This window comes from Agelaius phoeniceus, chromosome 8 (assembly GCF_051311805.1).
Source record: "Agelaius phoeniceus isolate bAgePho1 chromosome 8, bAgePho1.hap1, whole genome shotgun sequence".
In the NCBI taxonomy this organism is placed as follows: domain Eukaryota; kingdom Metazoa; phylum Chordata; class Aves; order Passeriformes; family Icteridae; genus Agelaius; species Agelaius phoeniceus.
The window spans coordinates 28341559-28358940 of NC_135272.1; the positions used below are offsets into that span (position 1 = coordinate 28341559).

Below are 17382 nucleotides of genomic sequence, written 5' to 3' on the forward strand. Positions count from 1 at the left end.
CCATTGAAAGTTCTGGGTTCCTGGGAGCTCCTGAGGTCTGTGCATGCTTCCCCCCTGTTCCTGTGCTGTGTTAGGTCAGCATGTGCTGCAGCTGGGGTGTTGGAGAGGTCAGTGGGGAAATGGGCCAAGTCTGGCTGAAAATTTGGCTATTACACCTTCAACCTCTGCAGCTGGTAACTCTGCCTCTGCCTTCCACATTACATGGGCCCCCATCCCCTGGTTCAGGCCAGCAGCCCCTTTTGGTGTTTCCTGCCTGGCTGTACAGTTCCCTGCAGGATCCAATATCCTTTAACCAAACTAGGTGGCACTGCTCAGTGACCAGCTGGTCTTTCCCTGACCTCCTTGGTCTCATTCCAGTGCAAGATCAATTCCTTCTAGCAGAAGGGCCAGGCTCACATCATGGTCTGTCCCTTTCGAAAGCTGGATACAAACTCCAGCTTTATGCCCTGTCACTTGGGTGGAATTGGAAAGCTGTGGTGAACAAAAGCTTTTCTGGATGTTTTGGTGATATCATTCCTAGAGGCTCCTGTCCTTAAATCTCTGAAAATAGTTGTTCTTTGTGCAGCTATTGGGGGAAGTCATCTGAGAGCTATTGGGAGCCCATCTGAGAGCTGGTCCTGTGCCATGGGGCAGGCCAGGCTCACACACCTTGTGCCTGTCAGGTGAACACACTGCACACTTAAATCCCATTTGTGTATTTTCACAAACGCCTCGTTTATCCATTGGATCACTGCTGCAAATCAGGCTTCCTGCAGCCCCAGCATCACAATTACTACCTCTGAACTGAAGGGAGGTGGTCCATGATCATCTTGCCCCAAGGAGAGTTATGGTGAGACCTAAGTCTCATGCTTCAAAAATGCAATTCTGTCCCGCCAGATAATTTTGAGGGAAGGAGTTTAAGTTTTTTCCCGTGATGCTGTGCCATGTTTGCCAAGTGTAACAGCAGGAGGTGCCCTGGGGAGTGTGGGTTCATGCTGTGCTGCTGGCAGGGAGGTAAACATGAGCCAACACCAGAGCTGAGCATTGCAGAATGGTGGTACCTGTTCTGATGACCGAGGCAGCAGGTTGTGCTGTGGGTGTGCACTGGCAGTCCCTCACAGATTGGCTCTGTGCTTGTGGGCACTGTGAGCAGAGCTGAGCCCAGCTGGTGCCCCTGCAGTCCAGGAGTCCCTGGCAGTGGGAGCTGGGCTGGGTGGCATGTTTTCACAAGCACATTCCTTCTCCATAGTGATCCGGTGTAAATTTTCCCTGCTCTCCAGCAACGCCTGCTTTCCAGAGAGGTGGGGCGGAGGCGATAAGCGCACTTGGCAGGGCTGTGTCACGGCTGCTTCCTCTGAGTGTGTTTCTTCTCTCCCGTCATCCTCCACAGAGTGCAAACAGCATTCAGGGTGTTTCTGGGGAACTTTGTACAGATGGAGAAACTGGCTTTATGGAGCAAATGCCACCTTGGTGTCAGAGCAGGATTATAAACCTGTCCCCTGATGAACAGGATTATGGCTCATCAAAGTGTGCTGTTTACTAAGTTACTACTCTGAGAAACACAGCTGTCAAGGGGAACTGCCCATGGGAACGAAAGTAGCACCCAGAGCTGCACTGCAGGTGTGACATGGGAACAGCAGTGGCAGCTGGCTGGGGTGTGTGGCACTCCACTCCCAAATCAGTGCAGGCTGTGGGATGCACAGCCCTATGGATGGCACAGGGATTTACCTTCCTGGGAGTGGGCAAACCTGCTATGCACTAGGCCAGGAAGTGATGGGCAGGGGCTGGGGTTAAGTACAGCTTAAGCCTGGCTAGACTTCAGAAGTACAAAAGCCTAGACTTACCCACTTCTGACAGGTGGAGGGTCTGAATTTCAAGGGTTGCTTTCATAGGATGATCAGCTGCAGTATAAGCCAGGTGAAGTCACTTGTTTTGTGTCCTGCTCCTTGCTGTTGAGTGGCTCTCTCAGCTCCACAGGATATTAACTTTGGGGTATTTTCACAGGACGTGATCCAACCCAGGAAATGACCTTGTGGTTACACTTCAATAGGTCCAGCAGTGACCTGGAAGGCAGTGGAGGAGAAGCAGGGCTGCCTTGTTGAGGGAATTCAGGACCTTTAAAGGAAGGGAGGACTTGAAGGAAAGGGAACTTTTAAACTAATTTTCTTAGGGAAAATGTGTCTAAATGTGCCAGGGCTGTCACAGACAAAGAATTGGGAGCACTGGCTTTGGTGACGCCTCCCTGCCACCTGTCAGAGAGTGAGATTTGGGCAGGGGCTGCAGGTACCAGAGCAAGGGCTGGACAAGACCAGTGGGGTGATTTGGGTCACTCCCTTTGCATCAGCCATGGCATCTGAATTTAGGCTGCATGAGAAAGAGGGAAAGGACAGGATGTTACATCATTCCCAGCAGCCCTGGGAACGGGACCCCAGGGTACATGAGCAGAGAGGGCACCCATGGAAGGGCTGCAGGCATTTCTAGAGCACATGTCAAAAATGCAGCTGTTGTTAGCCCTAGTCAAAATCTGCAGCCATGGGATGGGCTGCACCCCCTGGAGACAGCTGCTAACCCTGCCTGTCCTGCTGTAGCCCTGTGGCAGCCTCTGGTCCCTCTGTCCCTGTGGGGATGTGGGGGTGGCATGAGCCAGGGTATGCTGTAGTACTTGGCAGAGAGTGATGGAGGGATATTAAAAGCTGGGATATTTTCCCAGAGCCCAGGAGGGAGCAAGGAAGGAAGAAGTCCAGCTGGATATAAAACAGGGAAACATCCATGAGTGGCAGGATACATGAAGACAAATCATCCCATCCTTGTCCCTAGGCCATGTGAGGCTGAGCAGTGCTGGGACTGAGCAGTCCCACCATGGGCTGCTGAAGCTCCACAGCACTCTGCAGGAAACACCACTTCCTCTGCCGGCCGGAGCGCCGTGTCCTGCCCTGCCCAGCTCCCTCCCTTCCTGCCTGGGCACCAGGCCCAGCACAGCTCCAGAGCACACAGGGTGGCCCATGCAGCTTCCAGCCTGGAAAATGTCCCCCTGGGCAGGAGGAGCAGGACTCAAGGGCGTCCCCCTCCATCCACAGAGAAGGGCTGGAGCACCTTGGGTGAGACTTGCTGGGGGTGCCTGTATTGAGCAGTGATTCACAGCACCCCCCCCTGCGTTTGCCCTGCTCCCAGGAGCCCCACAAATTCTTGCATTGTTCAGGATCTGTGGCATTTACAGCAGGCTGACACCTTCCCCACCCTTGTTGTAAATCCTGACACAAAGCAAAGGCTCTGCTGGCGTTTAGCCAGCGCCCAGCTCTGCTCTGCCAGAGCCACAAAGAGGCTCCCGGGATGCTGGGCAAGACCCTCACTAGGCCATCACCCAGAGCAGGGGAGAGTAGATGGGGTAGGAGTGAAGTCCACCATCCCTGCACTCCCCACATCCCACTTGTTGGCTCCCCACCACCCCAAAGCACAAAGGGATGGAGCCACACTGCCAGGAGTAAAATGATATATTTCTTACTGAGAGCTGGATCCTACAGGGCTGTCTGCAAGGAGCCCCCTCTGATGCCACCCTGTTTGTGTGTGCACTTCACACACCTGCTCCCACAAGTGTGCACACACACATGCCATGAAGCAGCACATGTGCATTGACTGTTTCAAGTCCCTGTGGGGTGGGCAGCAGGCAGAGCCACCACAGGCTTCCCATGATGGGCCCAGGGCACCCTGTCCAAATGTGACACTCCCTGCAGACCACACAGGCAGGGCCAGCCCTGTTTCATGTCTCCAGACTGTGTTCCCTGCAGGTTGCAGAGCAGTTGTGCCAGACACCATCTGGCTCCAGCAGGAGAGAAAGCTCTGGTCAGTGGGTCTGGCACTCACAGCATCATCACTTGATCCCCAAAACCAGCCCCCACCTTCCCTGCACATCCTTCCTCAGGCACCACCAGCCTATGGGAGGGTCCCCAGAGCCTGAAGCACCCTTACAGCCTTGCCCAGCTGCAGCACATGGCAAGCGAGGGGTTCATACAGTAGCACAGGGGAAGGGATGGGTATTTGGTGGTGCAGCTTTGCAAACAGCCACTGTCAGCCATGGCAGGACAGCTCATGCCTCTCCTGCTCTGGTGGCTTTCACTGCTGCCCAGCCCCTGCCTTCCTGCTGTGTGTCCAGACACAGCCCAAGTCCTGGCATCAGTGCAGGTCAATGGTCTCATACTCCAGGTTGTCCGAGTCCTCCAGCTCAATGCCAGGTACCAGGTTGTAGTAGCTGGTTGTCTGGCTCATGTAGATCTTCTCCCGGTCAGCAGAGTCCTTCAGCACTTCACTCACGCTGACAGTGTCCACCTCTGGCTCACTGCCCAGCTCCTCTGCCCTTGGTGCTGGGGTGCCCAGCTGCCCTTCATGGGATGGCACCTGGGAACTGCTGGGGGATCCCACCTGGATCTCCACCTCCTCATAGAGGTCTCTGCCACTCTCCAGTGGATCCACGAAGGGCTGGAGCATGACCTGTTTCCCCAGCAGCACTTTCTTCTCAGCCTTGGAGGGAGCAGCAGGCAGCTCGTAGGGGATGTAGTGGTGGGGCTCTGCAGACAGTGGCACACTGCCCCTCTCTGCCACGGCCCGCTGGCTCTGGGACCTGCTCTGAAGGCTGTAGTTGGTCTTTTTCTTCTGCCGGCAGAAGCACCAAGTGACGCTGGCGAGGATGAGGAGGGGGGGCAGGCAGATGAAGAGGGCGGTGAGGCCGTGTGAGCGGCACAGCTCATCCCGGGGAATGCTCTGGAGTTCCACACCCTGGTACTGCTCTGGTGTGTGGCAGATCACCTCAGCAGCCTGGCTGGACCAGCCCTCCAGGGTGGTTAGCAGAGCACAGCTGCAGTCCCAGCTGTTGTTGGAGAGCTGAAGCTGGAGCAGAGATGGCTTCAGGAGGCTGGCAGGGAGGAAGGTGAGGGCATTGAAGCCCAGGTAGACCTCCTGGACCTGGGAAGATGCTTTCAGGAAGGACCTGGGTAGCTCCTGAAGCTGGTTGCTATCCAGATAAAGAACCCTCAAATTAGGGGCATTTTCTAGAAAGCTTCCAGGGAGACTTTCCAGCAGGTTGTGACTCAAGTGCAAGATTTCCAAGGCAGGAGGGACTCCCTGTGCGTTGCTGATGGCCGTGATGCTGCAGTGGGAGAGGTAGAGTTCCCGCAGCCCCTGCACCTCCACCAGTGCTCCCCAGTCCAGGTGGGTGATGTTGGAGCTGGTGAAGTTGAGGCAGCAGCTCTCGGGGAGCGGAGCCTCCCTGAAAGCCTGGTAGTCCATGGGCTCGGAGCAGTTGCAGACAGGCGGTGCTGGCTCAAGGGCAAGGCCGGCAGCGAGCAGGAGGCTGCCCCAGAGGGACACGGTGCCCAGCCCGGCGCCTGCGGGGAGAGCAGAGGGGACGGTGACTCCCTGTGCCCTCCCGCTCCCTTTCTCCAGCCTTCCCGGCGGGGAAGTGAACCCCACTTCTCCTCCCCTCCGCGAAAGGACCGGCTCGCCGCAGGTCCTCCCGGGCCGTCCTCCAGTGCCACCGACCCCGCCGGCCCGGGGCTGCCTCTCCCGCGACGTCCCGCTGCTCCGGCCAGGTGCCCGCGGGCAGCGAGCGACCCCCGGAGCTCCGGCCGTGCCCCCCGTGCCCTGCCCGGCCTCACCTGCCGCCGCTCGCCCCATCCTCCGGGGCTGCTCCGCGTCCCGCCGCGCTCCCACCGGGCGCGGCCGCCGGCTCCGCCTCGCCGCGGGGCGGCCCCGCCACATCCCGCCCCGGCCCCGCCGCCGTCCGGCCCGGCCCGGCCCGGCCCGGCCCATGGCCTCCCTTCAGCCCCCCGTGCCCCGTCCCCTCGCAGGGGTCCCGCCAGCCATGGACCCTCCAGCCGCCCTTTGCAGCGGTACCCCCAAATTTCGCTTGACCCAGCTCCCCTGCAGTCCATCAACCCGGGATCCCCCCTTATTCTGCCCCTCCTTCACAAGCCATAGTTCCCATTCCTTCATCATCCTTCCCCTCTCCATTCCCCAGAAAGAATGTCCCTTCCCAGCCTCTTCCTCTGCCCCGCAGAAGCCATGTGTCCCTCCAGTCTTGTCCGTGTCCCTCCAGTCCTGTCTGCACTCCATCATCAGCCCCCCAAGCTCCTGGAGAAGGGCCGGGCTGGGCTCTGCTGAGTTTGTCTCTCTCCTGGGAAGGGGAAAGAGCTCTGCCCGGCTGAACTGCCAGCTCCACTGGGGAAAGGATGCAGAGTGCACATTCTTGCCGGATGGGAATCAAAGGGCCAGCATCGCACTCCATCGCTGGACCCCTGATGAATTCCCTTCCTCCCACACAAGTCCCAGGCCGGTAAGGAGGAGCAGAGTCAGACATGAGCACTACGTCCCTCAGAAAAGCAGTGTTGGAGAGGGGAGCTCTATTTTCACACTCTGTGTGCTCACTATGGGGTGAATTGGGTAAACTGAGGCACATGGAGTGTACCAACAGCTCTTTGCTTGGGTACTGTGGAGGTGGGTAAGATGGGACCTGGGCTGAGCACGTCCAGTACTTTGGTGCCTTGTGCCCCAGTTCCTGGGGTGCCTTGGCCCTGCTGGTGCTGGTTCTTCCTTCCCCAGCTCACCCAAGGGACCAACCACCCTCTCCATGCTCCTCCTTGGCAGCTGCAGCCCCATGCTTTGCAGAGCTGTGCTGAGGGATGGGAAAGCCCCACTCCTGAAGGGGTCAGGGCTCTCACCCCAGCCTTGGGCAGCTTGTCTGCACCCTGATGCTTGGCTGGTGTTGCTCTTGGGGCCCAGGCACTGCATGCAGGCACACAGCAGGGCACACAGCAATGCCCTCCCTGGTGCAGATGTGAGCTGGCAGCTGGGTTCAGCTCCCCTGCTCCTGATGTTGCTGAGCATCTCTGAATGCCATGAGGGTGGGAGGACCAGGGCAGCACTGAGTATCATGGAGAACAGAGATCCCACAGCCTCTCTGGGCTCCTGTGATATTTTACCACATGCGCAAGGGGAAAAAAAAATTCCCAGTATGTAGATGGAGTTTCCCTTGATGCAGCTTGCATTGTGTGCCTTTCATGATTTTACTGTACATGTCCCCAAAGAGCCTGACTCCCTTTTCCTATAACTCCACCTAACTAGCTGCAGGCAGTCAGGAGTTCACCCCAGAGCCTCCCCTTCCCCAGGTCCAACAGGCTGGTGATCTTAAACCTCAGTTCCTCCCACTGCTCCAGATCAGTGATGGCAAATCTGTGATTGAGATGGGACCCCACAGGGGACCCCAGCTGCAGGTGATGGGTCTGTGTCACAGACATGTTTTATGAAAAAACTTTTCCTTAGGATTTTTTCTCCTGAGAAGCTGAGAGGCCTCAGGAACAAAATGTAAACAATGATTATCTGCTGCTGTGGAATGCAACAGGTGGATCTGTGATTGGTCTCATGTGGTTGTTTCTAATGAATGGCCAATCACAGCCCAGCTGTCTGGACTGTCAGTCAGTCACAAGCCTTTGTTATCATTTCTTTTCTATTCTTAGCCAGCCTTCTGATGAAATCCTTTCTTCTATTTTTTTTAGTAAAGTTTTAATATAATATATATAATAAAATAATAAATCATGCCTTCTGAAACATGGAGTCAACATTCTCGTCTCTTCCCTCATCCTAAGACCCCTGCAAACACCGTCACAGGTCTGCTCCCAGGCTCCATCCCTCTTGGAGAGGAGGTGCCTCAGCCTCGGCAGGACGTGGGCTGTGGGTTCCATCCCTGCCCCTTGCCCAGGAACTCACCAGAGGCAGTGGGGAGCAGGAGCAGCGATGGCAGCTCTCAGTGCTGGCGGGTCCCCCTGTCCCTCTGTGGGGAATCCCGGGACAGCCCCGTCTGTCACCTCACCTCCAGACAGGTCCCGCGGGGCCTCCCTGCACTCCCGGGTGCCTCCACCCACACATGGCCTTCAGACGCTGACTCAGCTCCGGCAGCCCCGAGCTGGGGCCTCCATCGGAAAACCTGTGATGCCCGGGGAGCCCCGGGCGTGATGGAAACAGGCAGCTTCCCTCGGGGCAGCAGCATCCCAGCCTGCTCCCGGCCGTGTGTGCTGATGGGCAGTGGGCTCCTTTGTGCTTCCCCTACAAAAGCTGGAAACACAAGGAAAAAAACAGCCAGATCTGTGTTGTTTCCTCTTTCTCTTCAGGCAGGTTTTCTCAGTTTTTCTGCTGAAAAAAATATGGAGTTGATTCATCCCAAAATATGGAATTGATTCATCCCCAGTACCCTAGGGTGAGAGGGGATGTGCTGGGAAGAACGGGGCTGTTTGCCAGAGGTGCTCATGCAAAACCCTCAGCGCATTCAGGAGCACAGTGAGCATCAGTGCCAAGAGCCCTGAGCAGCAGTGGGGGGAAACTGAGGCACAGGGCACGGGATGGTCACAGAGTCACCCCCTGTGTGTGGTGCGAGCAAGGGAGGGACAGTGGGAAGATTGAGGGGCTCTTGCAACGCTGCTGCTTCACACTCGTGGGGGTTGTGGGTTTGCAGGCACCCTGCCAGCTCCCGCGCCCGTGGGGAGGGAGCGGTGCCAAGCACCTTCCATGGCCCGTTCTGGGTGACAGAGGCGAGCGCTCCTCACGGCCATTAGGGAGCAGCACCGCTGTGGCGCCTTGCACGCCCTGCACAGCCAGGCCACCGCAGCAGCAGGGCTGAGGACGGGGTGCCCAGGCACCGAGGGGCAGGGATGGTGGATTCCATCATCCCTGCATCTTCCGCTGTTCCCTGTGCGCCCAGCGCCCACCCATGACCCCCTTTGCTGGGCCCTGGCACAGAGTAAGAGGCCCTTGGGGAGTGTCCACCTGCATCCAAGTTTGCCATAAGAGAGGGAGGGCAGTACAGGGCACACAGGGGCTTTGAGAACCCTCCCTGGGCCACAACCTTTGCATGGGAAGGAGGCGTGAGGACCCCAGTTGGTCGTGTGATACATGCTGGTAACACGTGTGAGGGGAAGCACCCCGTGAGCAGGTGTTTTGTGTGTGTATTTACAGATGTGCATGGCAGGGGGCTGTGTATGTCCTGGGAGACAGGGGAGGGAGCTCTGCCTCTGCGCGTTTTTGGGGTCTCAGTGTGACCGTAGGAGAACCCTGATTCAGGAGGAGGTTGTCCCTGCCCGTAGGAGGGGGATGCAGCTACTGGGGGGACATCGCTGTGTGTGCAGGGGTGGGCCCCTGTGCAGTGGAGAGGCTGCCGCGGCTTCACCCGCGGTGTCACAGATGGCAGGGGAACACCAGTACATTCCCGGAATTCCCGAAGCCCCGCCCCCTCCGCCGTGCTGCGGCCCCTTTAAGGGCGGCCCGGTGCGGCCGGGGGCGGGGCGTCTCGGATGACGTAATCGCACCCCCTGATAAAGGCGGCGGGATTCCCGGGGCGGCAGCGGCGGCGCGCGCCGGCGGGGCCACGTGCGCGGGGCGCGGCGGAGCCTCCCGATCCTGCCGCGCCGCCATGGAGTCCGCCGGTCTCTTCCCCCCTTTCCCCGCCGCCTCCGCCCTCCCCGCGCGGCCCGCGCCCGCCCCGGCGCCACCGCCCCGCGCGGCCGAGACCACCCGCATCATCATCGACCCGGTCTCCGGCCGCTCCTACTGCAAGGGCCGCCTGCTGGGAAAGGTACCGGGAATGGGGAAAGGGGGAAAGGGGGCTGGGCCGTCGTGGAGGGCGCCGGGGTGAACCGGTGCGGGCGAGGGGAGGGGCGGGGGCTGCGCGCCTGCTCGACCCCCATCCTGGGCGGCCCGGGCTGGATGCAGCCCCCCGGCTGCCGCCCCCACCCTCCCCGCCTCGCCCGGCGGGCCGGCAGCAGCGCTGGAAGCCGTGAATCACCCGCGCTGGCTGCGTGCCTCGGTGACTATCGGAGCCGCATCGGTTTCGGGGTGCCCCGCGGCGGGTGCGTGGGCCGGTGGGTGCCCCGGTTCCCAGGGGTGCCGGCCCGCGCCGCTCCGCCGCACGCAACTTTTCCTCCGGCTGACAGCGGCGTGTGTAGGAGGAGGATGCCGGTTCCCAGCCCGGCCCGAGTGGGCTCAGCGGCTGAGTGTGCAGATTGGAGGGTGACATCACGGCAGGAAAAACCTGTCTCCATGGGGCTGCCTTTCGATGGCCTCCGGTCCCCGGGCTTCCTGCCCTGCGCAGGACTTTCCAGGTTGATCTGTCATGTGGAAAGATGCAAAGTCCGGCCATAGTGGGAGGGAAAATGCTTGGAGGTTTTACAAGAAATGGGTGAAGAAAATGCCTGGTTGAGAGCATCATAGTTCAGATCTTAGTGGGCGACGCAGCAGGAGGGAGCGTGTGACGCTCGCCGGGCTGTGCTGCCAGGGAAGGGAGGAGGAGGAGGAGGCTTGTAAGCAGGCAGGGGTAAGGAGCTGTCTCTCACCCATCCGTAACCATCTCTTCCCTTGCAGGGTGGGTTTGCACGATGCTATGAAATGACAGACCTCTCCAGCAACAAAACCTATGCCGTGAAGGTCATTCCGCACAGCAGGGTGGCTAAACCTCACCAGCGGGAGAAGGTGGGTGCCGTGCGGCTGCTGGGGGGCTGGGCTGGGCTGCTGGGGGGCAGCAGCTCACCTGTGCTCACCTGGCACTGCTGCTCTCTGTCAGATCACCAATGAGATCGAGCTGCATCGGGACTTGCACCATAAGCACATCGTCAAGTTCTCCCACTACTTTGAGGACTCAGAGAGCATCTACATCTTCCTGGAGCACTGCAGTAGGAAGGTCAGTGCTGCTGTGGCCTCCTTGTCAAAGGATCTCCTAAACAGCCATAGCTGGTGGGAGCAGGCCTTGCCGAGGTGTTGTGTTAGCAGTCCCCTGAGCTGTCAGCTGTCTCACCCTCTGAGCTCACTGTAAGCAGAGTGGTTTTGCAGGGCACTGGGCACTCCAGCAGCTGTCTGTCTGTCTCGCACTGCCTGCTCATGATATGGCCACCATAAATCCAGAGGTTCCCATGGCTCTGGTGACCAGCCTCAACCTCATGTGGGGAGTCTGCTGAGGTCATGGCTGTGAAAGAAGGATTATTTGTGAATGTGCAACTTCTGGAAGAACTGGCTTTGACCCTGCCTAGCCTATGCCTAGTCAGCAGGGCTGCCTGTTCTCCCTGCCTGCATCACAAGCTGTCTTCTCTCCCATTGCAGTCCCTGGCCCACATCTGGAAGGCCCGTCATACTCTGCTGGAGCCCGAAGTGCGCTATTACCTCAAACAGATCATCTCAGGCTTGAAATATCTTCACCTCAAGGGCATCCTGCACAGAGACCTCAAGCTTGGTGAGTGCTGTGGGTGGCACATGGTGTTGTGTGGGGAGCAAGCTGTCCCCAAGGGACTTGTGGTGACGCATCGCCTTTGACTTGCAGGCAACTTCTTCATCAATGAAAACATGGAGCTGAAAGTGGGGGACTTTGGCCTGGCTGCTTGCCATGATGTCTCTGACCAGAAGAAAAAGTAAGTTTGAGATTTTCCTTTTTCAGAATCCTCCTGGGTTTCACTCTTCTTCCTGTGGCTTCCCAGGAGAGTGAAGGTGCAAGGGGTCCTGCCTGGTCTTGGGAGAGGAAGCCTTAGGGCCCTTTCCTGGGGTGAGGGAGCAATTCCTGCTCCAGCTGCAGGCAAGGCGAGGGGCCTGGGGGCTTTGTGGCTCCTCAGGAGTGAGCTTGCAGCCGTCGGGGAGAACAATGTGTTGACTATTGCTATTGTGCCTGCCCGGCTGCCGTGCCGGCTGCACAGGCTGGGACACAAAGGCTCTGTTCCTCCTCAGCTCTGGGACAGGCTCTTCCCAACAGCTCCCCAAGAGCAGCTGCTGCTGACCTCCGTGAGCTGGAGAGGGGGGAATCTGTATGGGGCTCCTTGTAGATGAAGGGGGGCCACAAAGAGCAAAATGGAGTGGGGAGGACAAGTGTAAATCCCAGGGCTTGGAGCAGGGGGAGGCTGTCTGTGAGGGGATGAAGAGCATGCACTGATCTGGTACTCTGCCCCACAGGACAATATGTGGGACCCCCAACTACCTGGCCCCAGAAGTGCTGCTGAGACAGGGCCACGGGCCAGAGTCAGACGTGTGGTCTCTGGGCTGTGTCATGTAAGTCTGTGCTGCTGGGTGGGGAGGGGTCCAGGCACCCTGCCTGGGGTGGGGGCAGCTGCTCTGTGGACAGCCCGATGAGGAAGTTTTCTTGTGCTGTGCCTTGTGGCTCTGCAGTGGTTGCTGAGAGGCAGGGGGAGGGGAGCAACTGGCTGGATCCTGCCCAGCCTTACTTTGGAGCAGGTGCTGCCTGCAGCCATCCTGGGATGCTGTGTGGGGACTGTGCAAGCAGGACTGCACGGGGTGGGTGTGCTCATGCTGCACTCAGCTCTGGTTCAGAGCAGGCTTGACCGCACTGTGAACCTGATAAACAACGGAAAATCTCCGTGGCTGCTGTGCTGTTTGCTCAGGGAGCAATCACTGTTTCGGCACATCCAGCCCCTGCCCCGGCCACTGCCTGCTCCCCTTTCCACCCTGATGGCCACGAGGGTGGGAGCAGCGGGTGGCTTTTGCCGCCAGCTCTTTGTCCTTCCTCAAGGCTCCTTGCCTGTTGCTCTAAACAGTTGCTAGGAGGAAGCATGGCCGGATGTGAGCGTGGCTGTCGAGGCTGGAAGTGCTGCTCTCAGCCAGGTGTGGCCGGCCAAATGCCAATAACTTCCTTGCTTTAAGTGCTGCTGAGTCACAAGCCTGGTGGGGATCTGACACTGGCATGCGTGTTCCCTCCCAGGTACACCCTGCTGTGTGGGAACCCTCCCTTTGAGACCTCTGACCTCAAGGAGACCTACAGGTGTATCAAGCAAGTGGAATACACCCTCCCCGTCTTCCTCTCCCTGCCTGCCAAGCACCTCATCACTGGCATCCTCAGACGCAACCCCCAGGACCGCCTCACCCTTGATGAGATTTTGGACCACGAGTTCTTCAAGGTGGGTGGGTGGGGGCCTGGGCCATGGGACCCCTCTCCAGGTGGGATGAGGTTTTTTGGGCTGTGCAGGGTGCCGTCCTTGTCCTGTACGAAGGGTCAGTCCTTCAAAGGAAGCAGCCGCTGTCCTGCCCAAATGCCAGCCAGAGGAACTGAGGGATCTGGTGTGCTTCTGCTGCCTTGTTGCTATAGCAAGGGGTTGTTTCCTGTGCTGATGCCAGTCACGGTTCTGAGGCTTGACGGAAACACAAGCTGGCTGTCAGGAGGGATGTGAATGACTGTGGTCAGCCCAGGGCAGCTGGAGCATGTGGTCTATGGAAACCAAACCTCTCCCTTGACCTCTCTGCAGGGCTACACGCCTGAGAAACTCCCTCCCAGCAGCTGCGTGATGGCTCCAGAGCTGAGTCCCCCAAATCCTGCCAAGACTCTGTTTGCTAAAGTCACCAAGACACTCTTTGGGAAGAAGAAACCCAAGGGTAAGTTTGTGCATTGCCAAGAAGCCTCTGGGTGACTCTTCCTTTGGGAAGAAGTGGATCCTGTTTTCTGGAGAGACCTTCTGATGGATCTCTCTGGACCCCCTGCCTGGGGACAACACAAGCTGGGTGTGCCCCTGCCTTCTTGTGCTGGTGGGCTAGCATGGGTGTGTGCCTGGAGAGCGGATACTGTGCCACAACTGCCATGGGGCAGTTCCTCCTGGAAGCCCTGAGTTGCATGAGAACTGGGAAGTGAAAGTGGGAGACATCTGTCTGACACCCTGTTGTCTCCATGGGCATGGGAATAGATAAGGGAGAGCTGAGCTACTGGGAGGGGTGGCCTGGATGTCCCCAGCCTCTATGTTCAGCAGCATACTCATCTCTTGCTCTCTCCTCACTCTCCTCAGCCAAGAAGGGCTCTTCAGAGGAGAGGGATGACATCTCCAAGCTGGTTACTGGGCTGATGAAGACCTCAATCTGTCGGCAGATGAGCTATAAAACTGTGGAAGGGAATGAGGTGAGAACATCTCCGAGGCCATGCATGCTCTTTGGCAGAGCAGGCAGACCATGATAAAGCCGAGTCTCTCCACAGGCCACTCCTGTGTCGTGCCGCAGTGCCAGCTCCAGCCCCGTGGAGACAGTGGTGGAGGAGACCTCTCACAAGTCTACGTCCCCCTCCATCCGAGGAACAATGGCCAGCAGCTGTGAAGGTGAGCAATACCTGTGCCAGCCACCCCAGCCTGCCCCAGGCTTCCTGTCATGCCGGGGCTGATAGCGGGGCTGGCTGACTCAGCCTGTCATCCTCTCCCGCAGCCTTTGAGGATTGCGTCACCGCCTCTGCCATCATTGAGTCAGCTGTCCGGCTCCTGAGGGCCTGCCTCTCCTCCATGCCTCCAGGTAAACTGGTTGGACTGCTCTGGGATGGGGTAGGGGGCTGTGCATCCCCTTCCCCCTGGGATGAAGGCATGGCTGCTACTTGGGGTACAAATAGCACCCTAAATGGTGCCAGAGCCTGCTGCAGGGATCCGTTCCCCCTGGGCAGGTGAGACAGACAGGAGCTGGCTGGCTGCTCACCTCCTCTCTTCTCCAACAGCGGAAAAAAACCCAGCTTCCCTGGCCCGCCATGAGCACTTTGTCTGGGTGAGCAAGTGGGTGGATTATTCCAACAAGTATGGCTTTGGCTACCAGCTCTCCAACCGCAGCATTGGGGTCCTCTTCAATAATGGCACGCACATGACGCTCTCTCCCAACCACAGGTGAGTGGTGGGAATGGGGCTGATCTGTCTCTAGGGGAGCCCCTTGGGTGGGAAGGGGAGTCTATAACATCCCCAAAACTCATGCTCTGCTCCCTCTAGGACTGTACATTACAACCCAACGAACAGCAAGCACCTGGTGTTCTCTGTGTCTGCCATCCCCGAGCAGCTGCAGGGACAGATGAGTGTCCTGCGCTACTTCGCCTCCTACATGGAGCAGCATCTCATGAAGGTGAGTGCTGGGGCCCAGGGCTGGACTTTGGGTCATGGTTTCACCATACCACTTGAGCTGGTTGGACTCCCTGCTTGCAGCTCTGGCCAGGTGGGCACACAGGGCTGTGTCCTGGGAGTGGGGACTCCACTGAGGGGGTACCCAGCTTTGGTGTTGTGTGTGCTGCTGGAAGTGCTCCCATGTGTGGGACCAGTGACTTACGCAGACTGTTCTCTCAAAGGGAGGTGACCTGCCCAGCATAGATGACCTTGGGCAGCCAGCCCTCCTCCTGCGGTGGGTGAAGACTGACCAAGCCTTGCTCATGCTCTTCAGCAGTGGCACCCTCCAGGTATGTGTGGGGCACAGTGGAAATGCCCAGACCTTTGTGAAGAGAAGGCCAGATGGTGGTCTTTGGGTCTGTGTTGGATCTTGTCTGCCACAGCCCAAATGGAAAATCGAGCTGTGAAAACAGCTGTGGGTGCAGGATGCTGCTCCAGTGCCTGGAGCTGCTGGTTGCAGCTTCCCCAGCCCATGGAAGGACATAGCACTTCAGCTGGATGCTTGTGCCTGCCCCTGTGCTAGGGCTGGCTCATTCTTGCCATGGGGCATGGGCAGGGATGCTCCCAGGCAGGTTGGGGAGGAGGAACGGGTTGAGGCAGGAAATGTAGCTCCATCCTGGCTCCCGACATGCTGTGGGAAGCATGGCTTAAACCAAGCCCAACCTGTCTCCTAGGTGAATTTCTACAACGACCACACCAAGGTGATCATTAGCAAGCCTGACCACTCCTGCCTTGTCACCTACATCAACCGGGAGCGCAACTCTTACACTTACAAGCTGTGCAGCCTCCAGGAGTTGGGCTGCTCTCCTGAGCTCCACCACCGCCTCAGATACATCCTCAAGCTTCTCCAAGAATGGGCTGAGGCCTAGCCTGGAACCTCGGGGGACCCTGTCTGGACTTGGAGGTTTCCCCCTGCCCTCCCATGGGATGGGAGGATTGATGTGGTGCTGGCTATCCCCCTGGGCACTGTGTATCCTGGTGCTCAGTTGGACTCTGGACTAAGACATGTGGATGTGGTTACAGCAGTGGGTCTGGATATCCTTGCTGCTCCCTGGCTCTGGGCAATCGCTGTCTTCCCCCTGGCGTCTCCTGCTCTGGTGGTGCTGGTCTTGATGGAATGGACTGGGGTGTTACAAGGAGGTGGTGGTGGGTGAGTGTCCTGCAGCTGGGTTTGGGGCTGACTGGGCCTTGTCTGAGGCTGGCAACTACTTGTGGTGGAGGCTCAGGCTCCCCTGCCCCAGCTGATGCATCAGTTGCACAGACCCTCTGCATGGCCTGGAGATGGCTGCCACAGCCTTGATCTCAAACTTTGGGTGCTGTGGGATAGGAAAACCCCTTCCCAGGAGTGGGCAGGGGTGAAGGGTGCTGCCTGCCCTGCCAGGGGCTCTGTGGGCTGGTGTGTGCCACTCCACAACTGTTACACTAATAAGGAGGGAACTGTGCTGGGCCCAAGTGTGCCTGGTCTCTTCCCATATTTGTGAATTGTCTGGTACAACCTGAGGTTTGATAAAGGGTGGGGCATGGGATCTGAGGACTTGCCTGGAGAAGCCCTCATTTTGTTGGGATCCAGGGTTGTTTCTTATTTCAAGGCAGTTTCTGCCATGTGGGACTATTTATGTATCTTATTTATATGGAATTATTTATTTTCCTGTTGGTCTGTCCTTGTGCAGTTCCCCTCCCCCTGACTCGCCTCAATAAAAACTTATTTGTGTAAGGGCAAACTATGTCTGCCTTATTTGAAACTGAAGTCATAAAAAGAGCTTCAGCATCATTCTTGCTCCAGAGCTGCTTCTGCCTGTTGGGGCTGACCCTTCTTGCCACTGACTGGTGCTGGGGGATAAGGTCAGGGAGGCAGGATGGCTATGTGGAGCCCATGTGCTACCTCCACTGCTTTCATGGGACTGGCACAAAGGACAGAGTTAGCTCTTGCTTATGCTGGTGGAGCCTTGGAGCTGCCTCAACTTCTCCTTGCTGCTGCCAAATGCATTTCCAGTCCTTTCTGCACTTGGACCCAACCCAGCTGCTCTCCTGACTCTGCTGAGCTGCAGAAGGCAGGAGCTATGACCCAGGTGGTGGAAGGGTTGCCTGGGCCCTTGCACTGACATCTCGTGTGATGGGATATGAGCTGGGCATGAAGCCAGGAAAGGGCTCTGTGAGCTTGCTTTGAAGGTGATCTGTGTAATCAATCTGCCTGGGAGCAGCTTGTGCTGTGGGAAGCAGCCTGGACTGCTCCAACAGCTTTGGGCAGTTGCCTGTTCCAGGGAAATCCAGCCTTTTGTTGTGTTTGCTGCCGCTTGGATCTTTTTGCAAGCCATAGTACTGGGAACTGCAGCATGGGTGTGAGCCAAGGCTGGAGTGAGCACCCATATCTTGCTCCCTGCACACACCCTGCCCCAAGACTCCAGGTATGACACACAGCTGGACAAAACTTCTTTATTTCAGCTGCTCTCTCCCTACAGCTCTACAAAACTGGGTGGACAGAGAG

General features: G+C 58.0%; 2 protein-coding genes and 1 non-coding gene across 3 annotated transcripts; 2 read left to right on the forward strand and 1 right to left on the reverse strand.

The window, feature by feature from the left end:
• Nucleotides 1-302: 302 nt before the first annotated feature.
• Nucleotides 303-432, forward strand: LOC129124131 (small nucleolar RNA SNORA35). Its single transcript, XR_008534794.1, has one exon. It is a non-coding gene; the product is annotated as a small nucleolar RNA SNORA35 (small nucleolar RNA).
• Nucleotides 433-3632: 3200 nt separating this feature from the next.
• Nucleotides 3633-9323, reverse strand: LOC143694658 (uncharacterized). The gene is made up of 2 exons (XM_077182449.1): nt 5628-9323; nt 3633-5357 (listed from the first exon to the last, which is right to left on the reverse strand). The coding sequence occupies exons 1-2, from the start codon at nt 5779-5781 to the stop codon at nt 4150-4152; spliced, it is 1362 nt and encodes a 453-aa protein (XP_077038564.1). The 5' UTR covers nt 5782-9323; the 3' UTR covers nt 3633-4149.
• On the forward strand, nt 9323-16618 carry PLK3 (polo like kinase 3). The gene is made up of 15 exons (XM_054638293.2): nt 9323-9592; nt 10378-10485; nt 10577-10693; nt 11110-11239; nt 11327-11414; nt 11947-12042; nt 12710-12905; nt 13251-13377; nt 13782-13891; nt 13967-14084; nt 14188-14271; nt 14468-14630; nt 14730-14859; nt 15080-15187; nt 15572-16618. Exons 1-15 carry the CDS (start codon nt 9431-9433, stop codon nt 15764-15766), a joined length of 1932 nt encoding a protein of 643 aa, XP_054494268.2. The 5' UTR covers nt 9323-9430; the 3' UTR covers nt 15767-16618.
• The last annotated feature ends 764 nt before the right edge of the window (nt 16619-17382 follow it).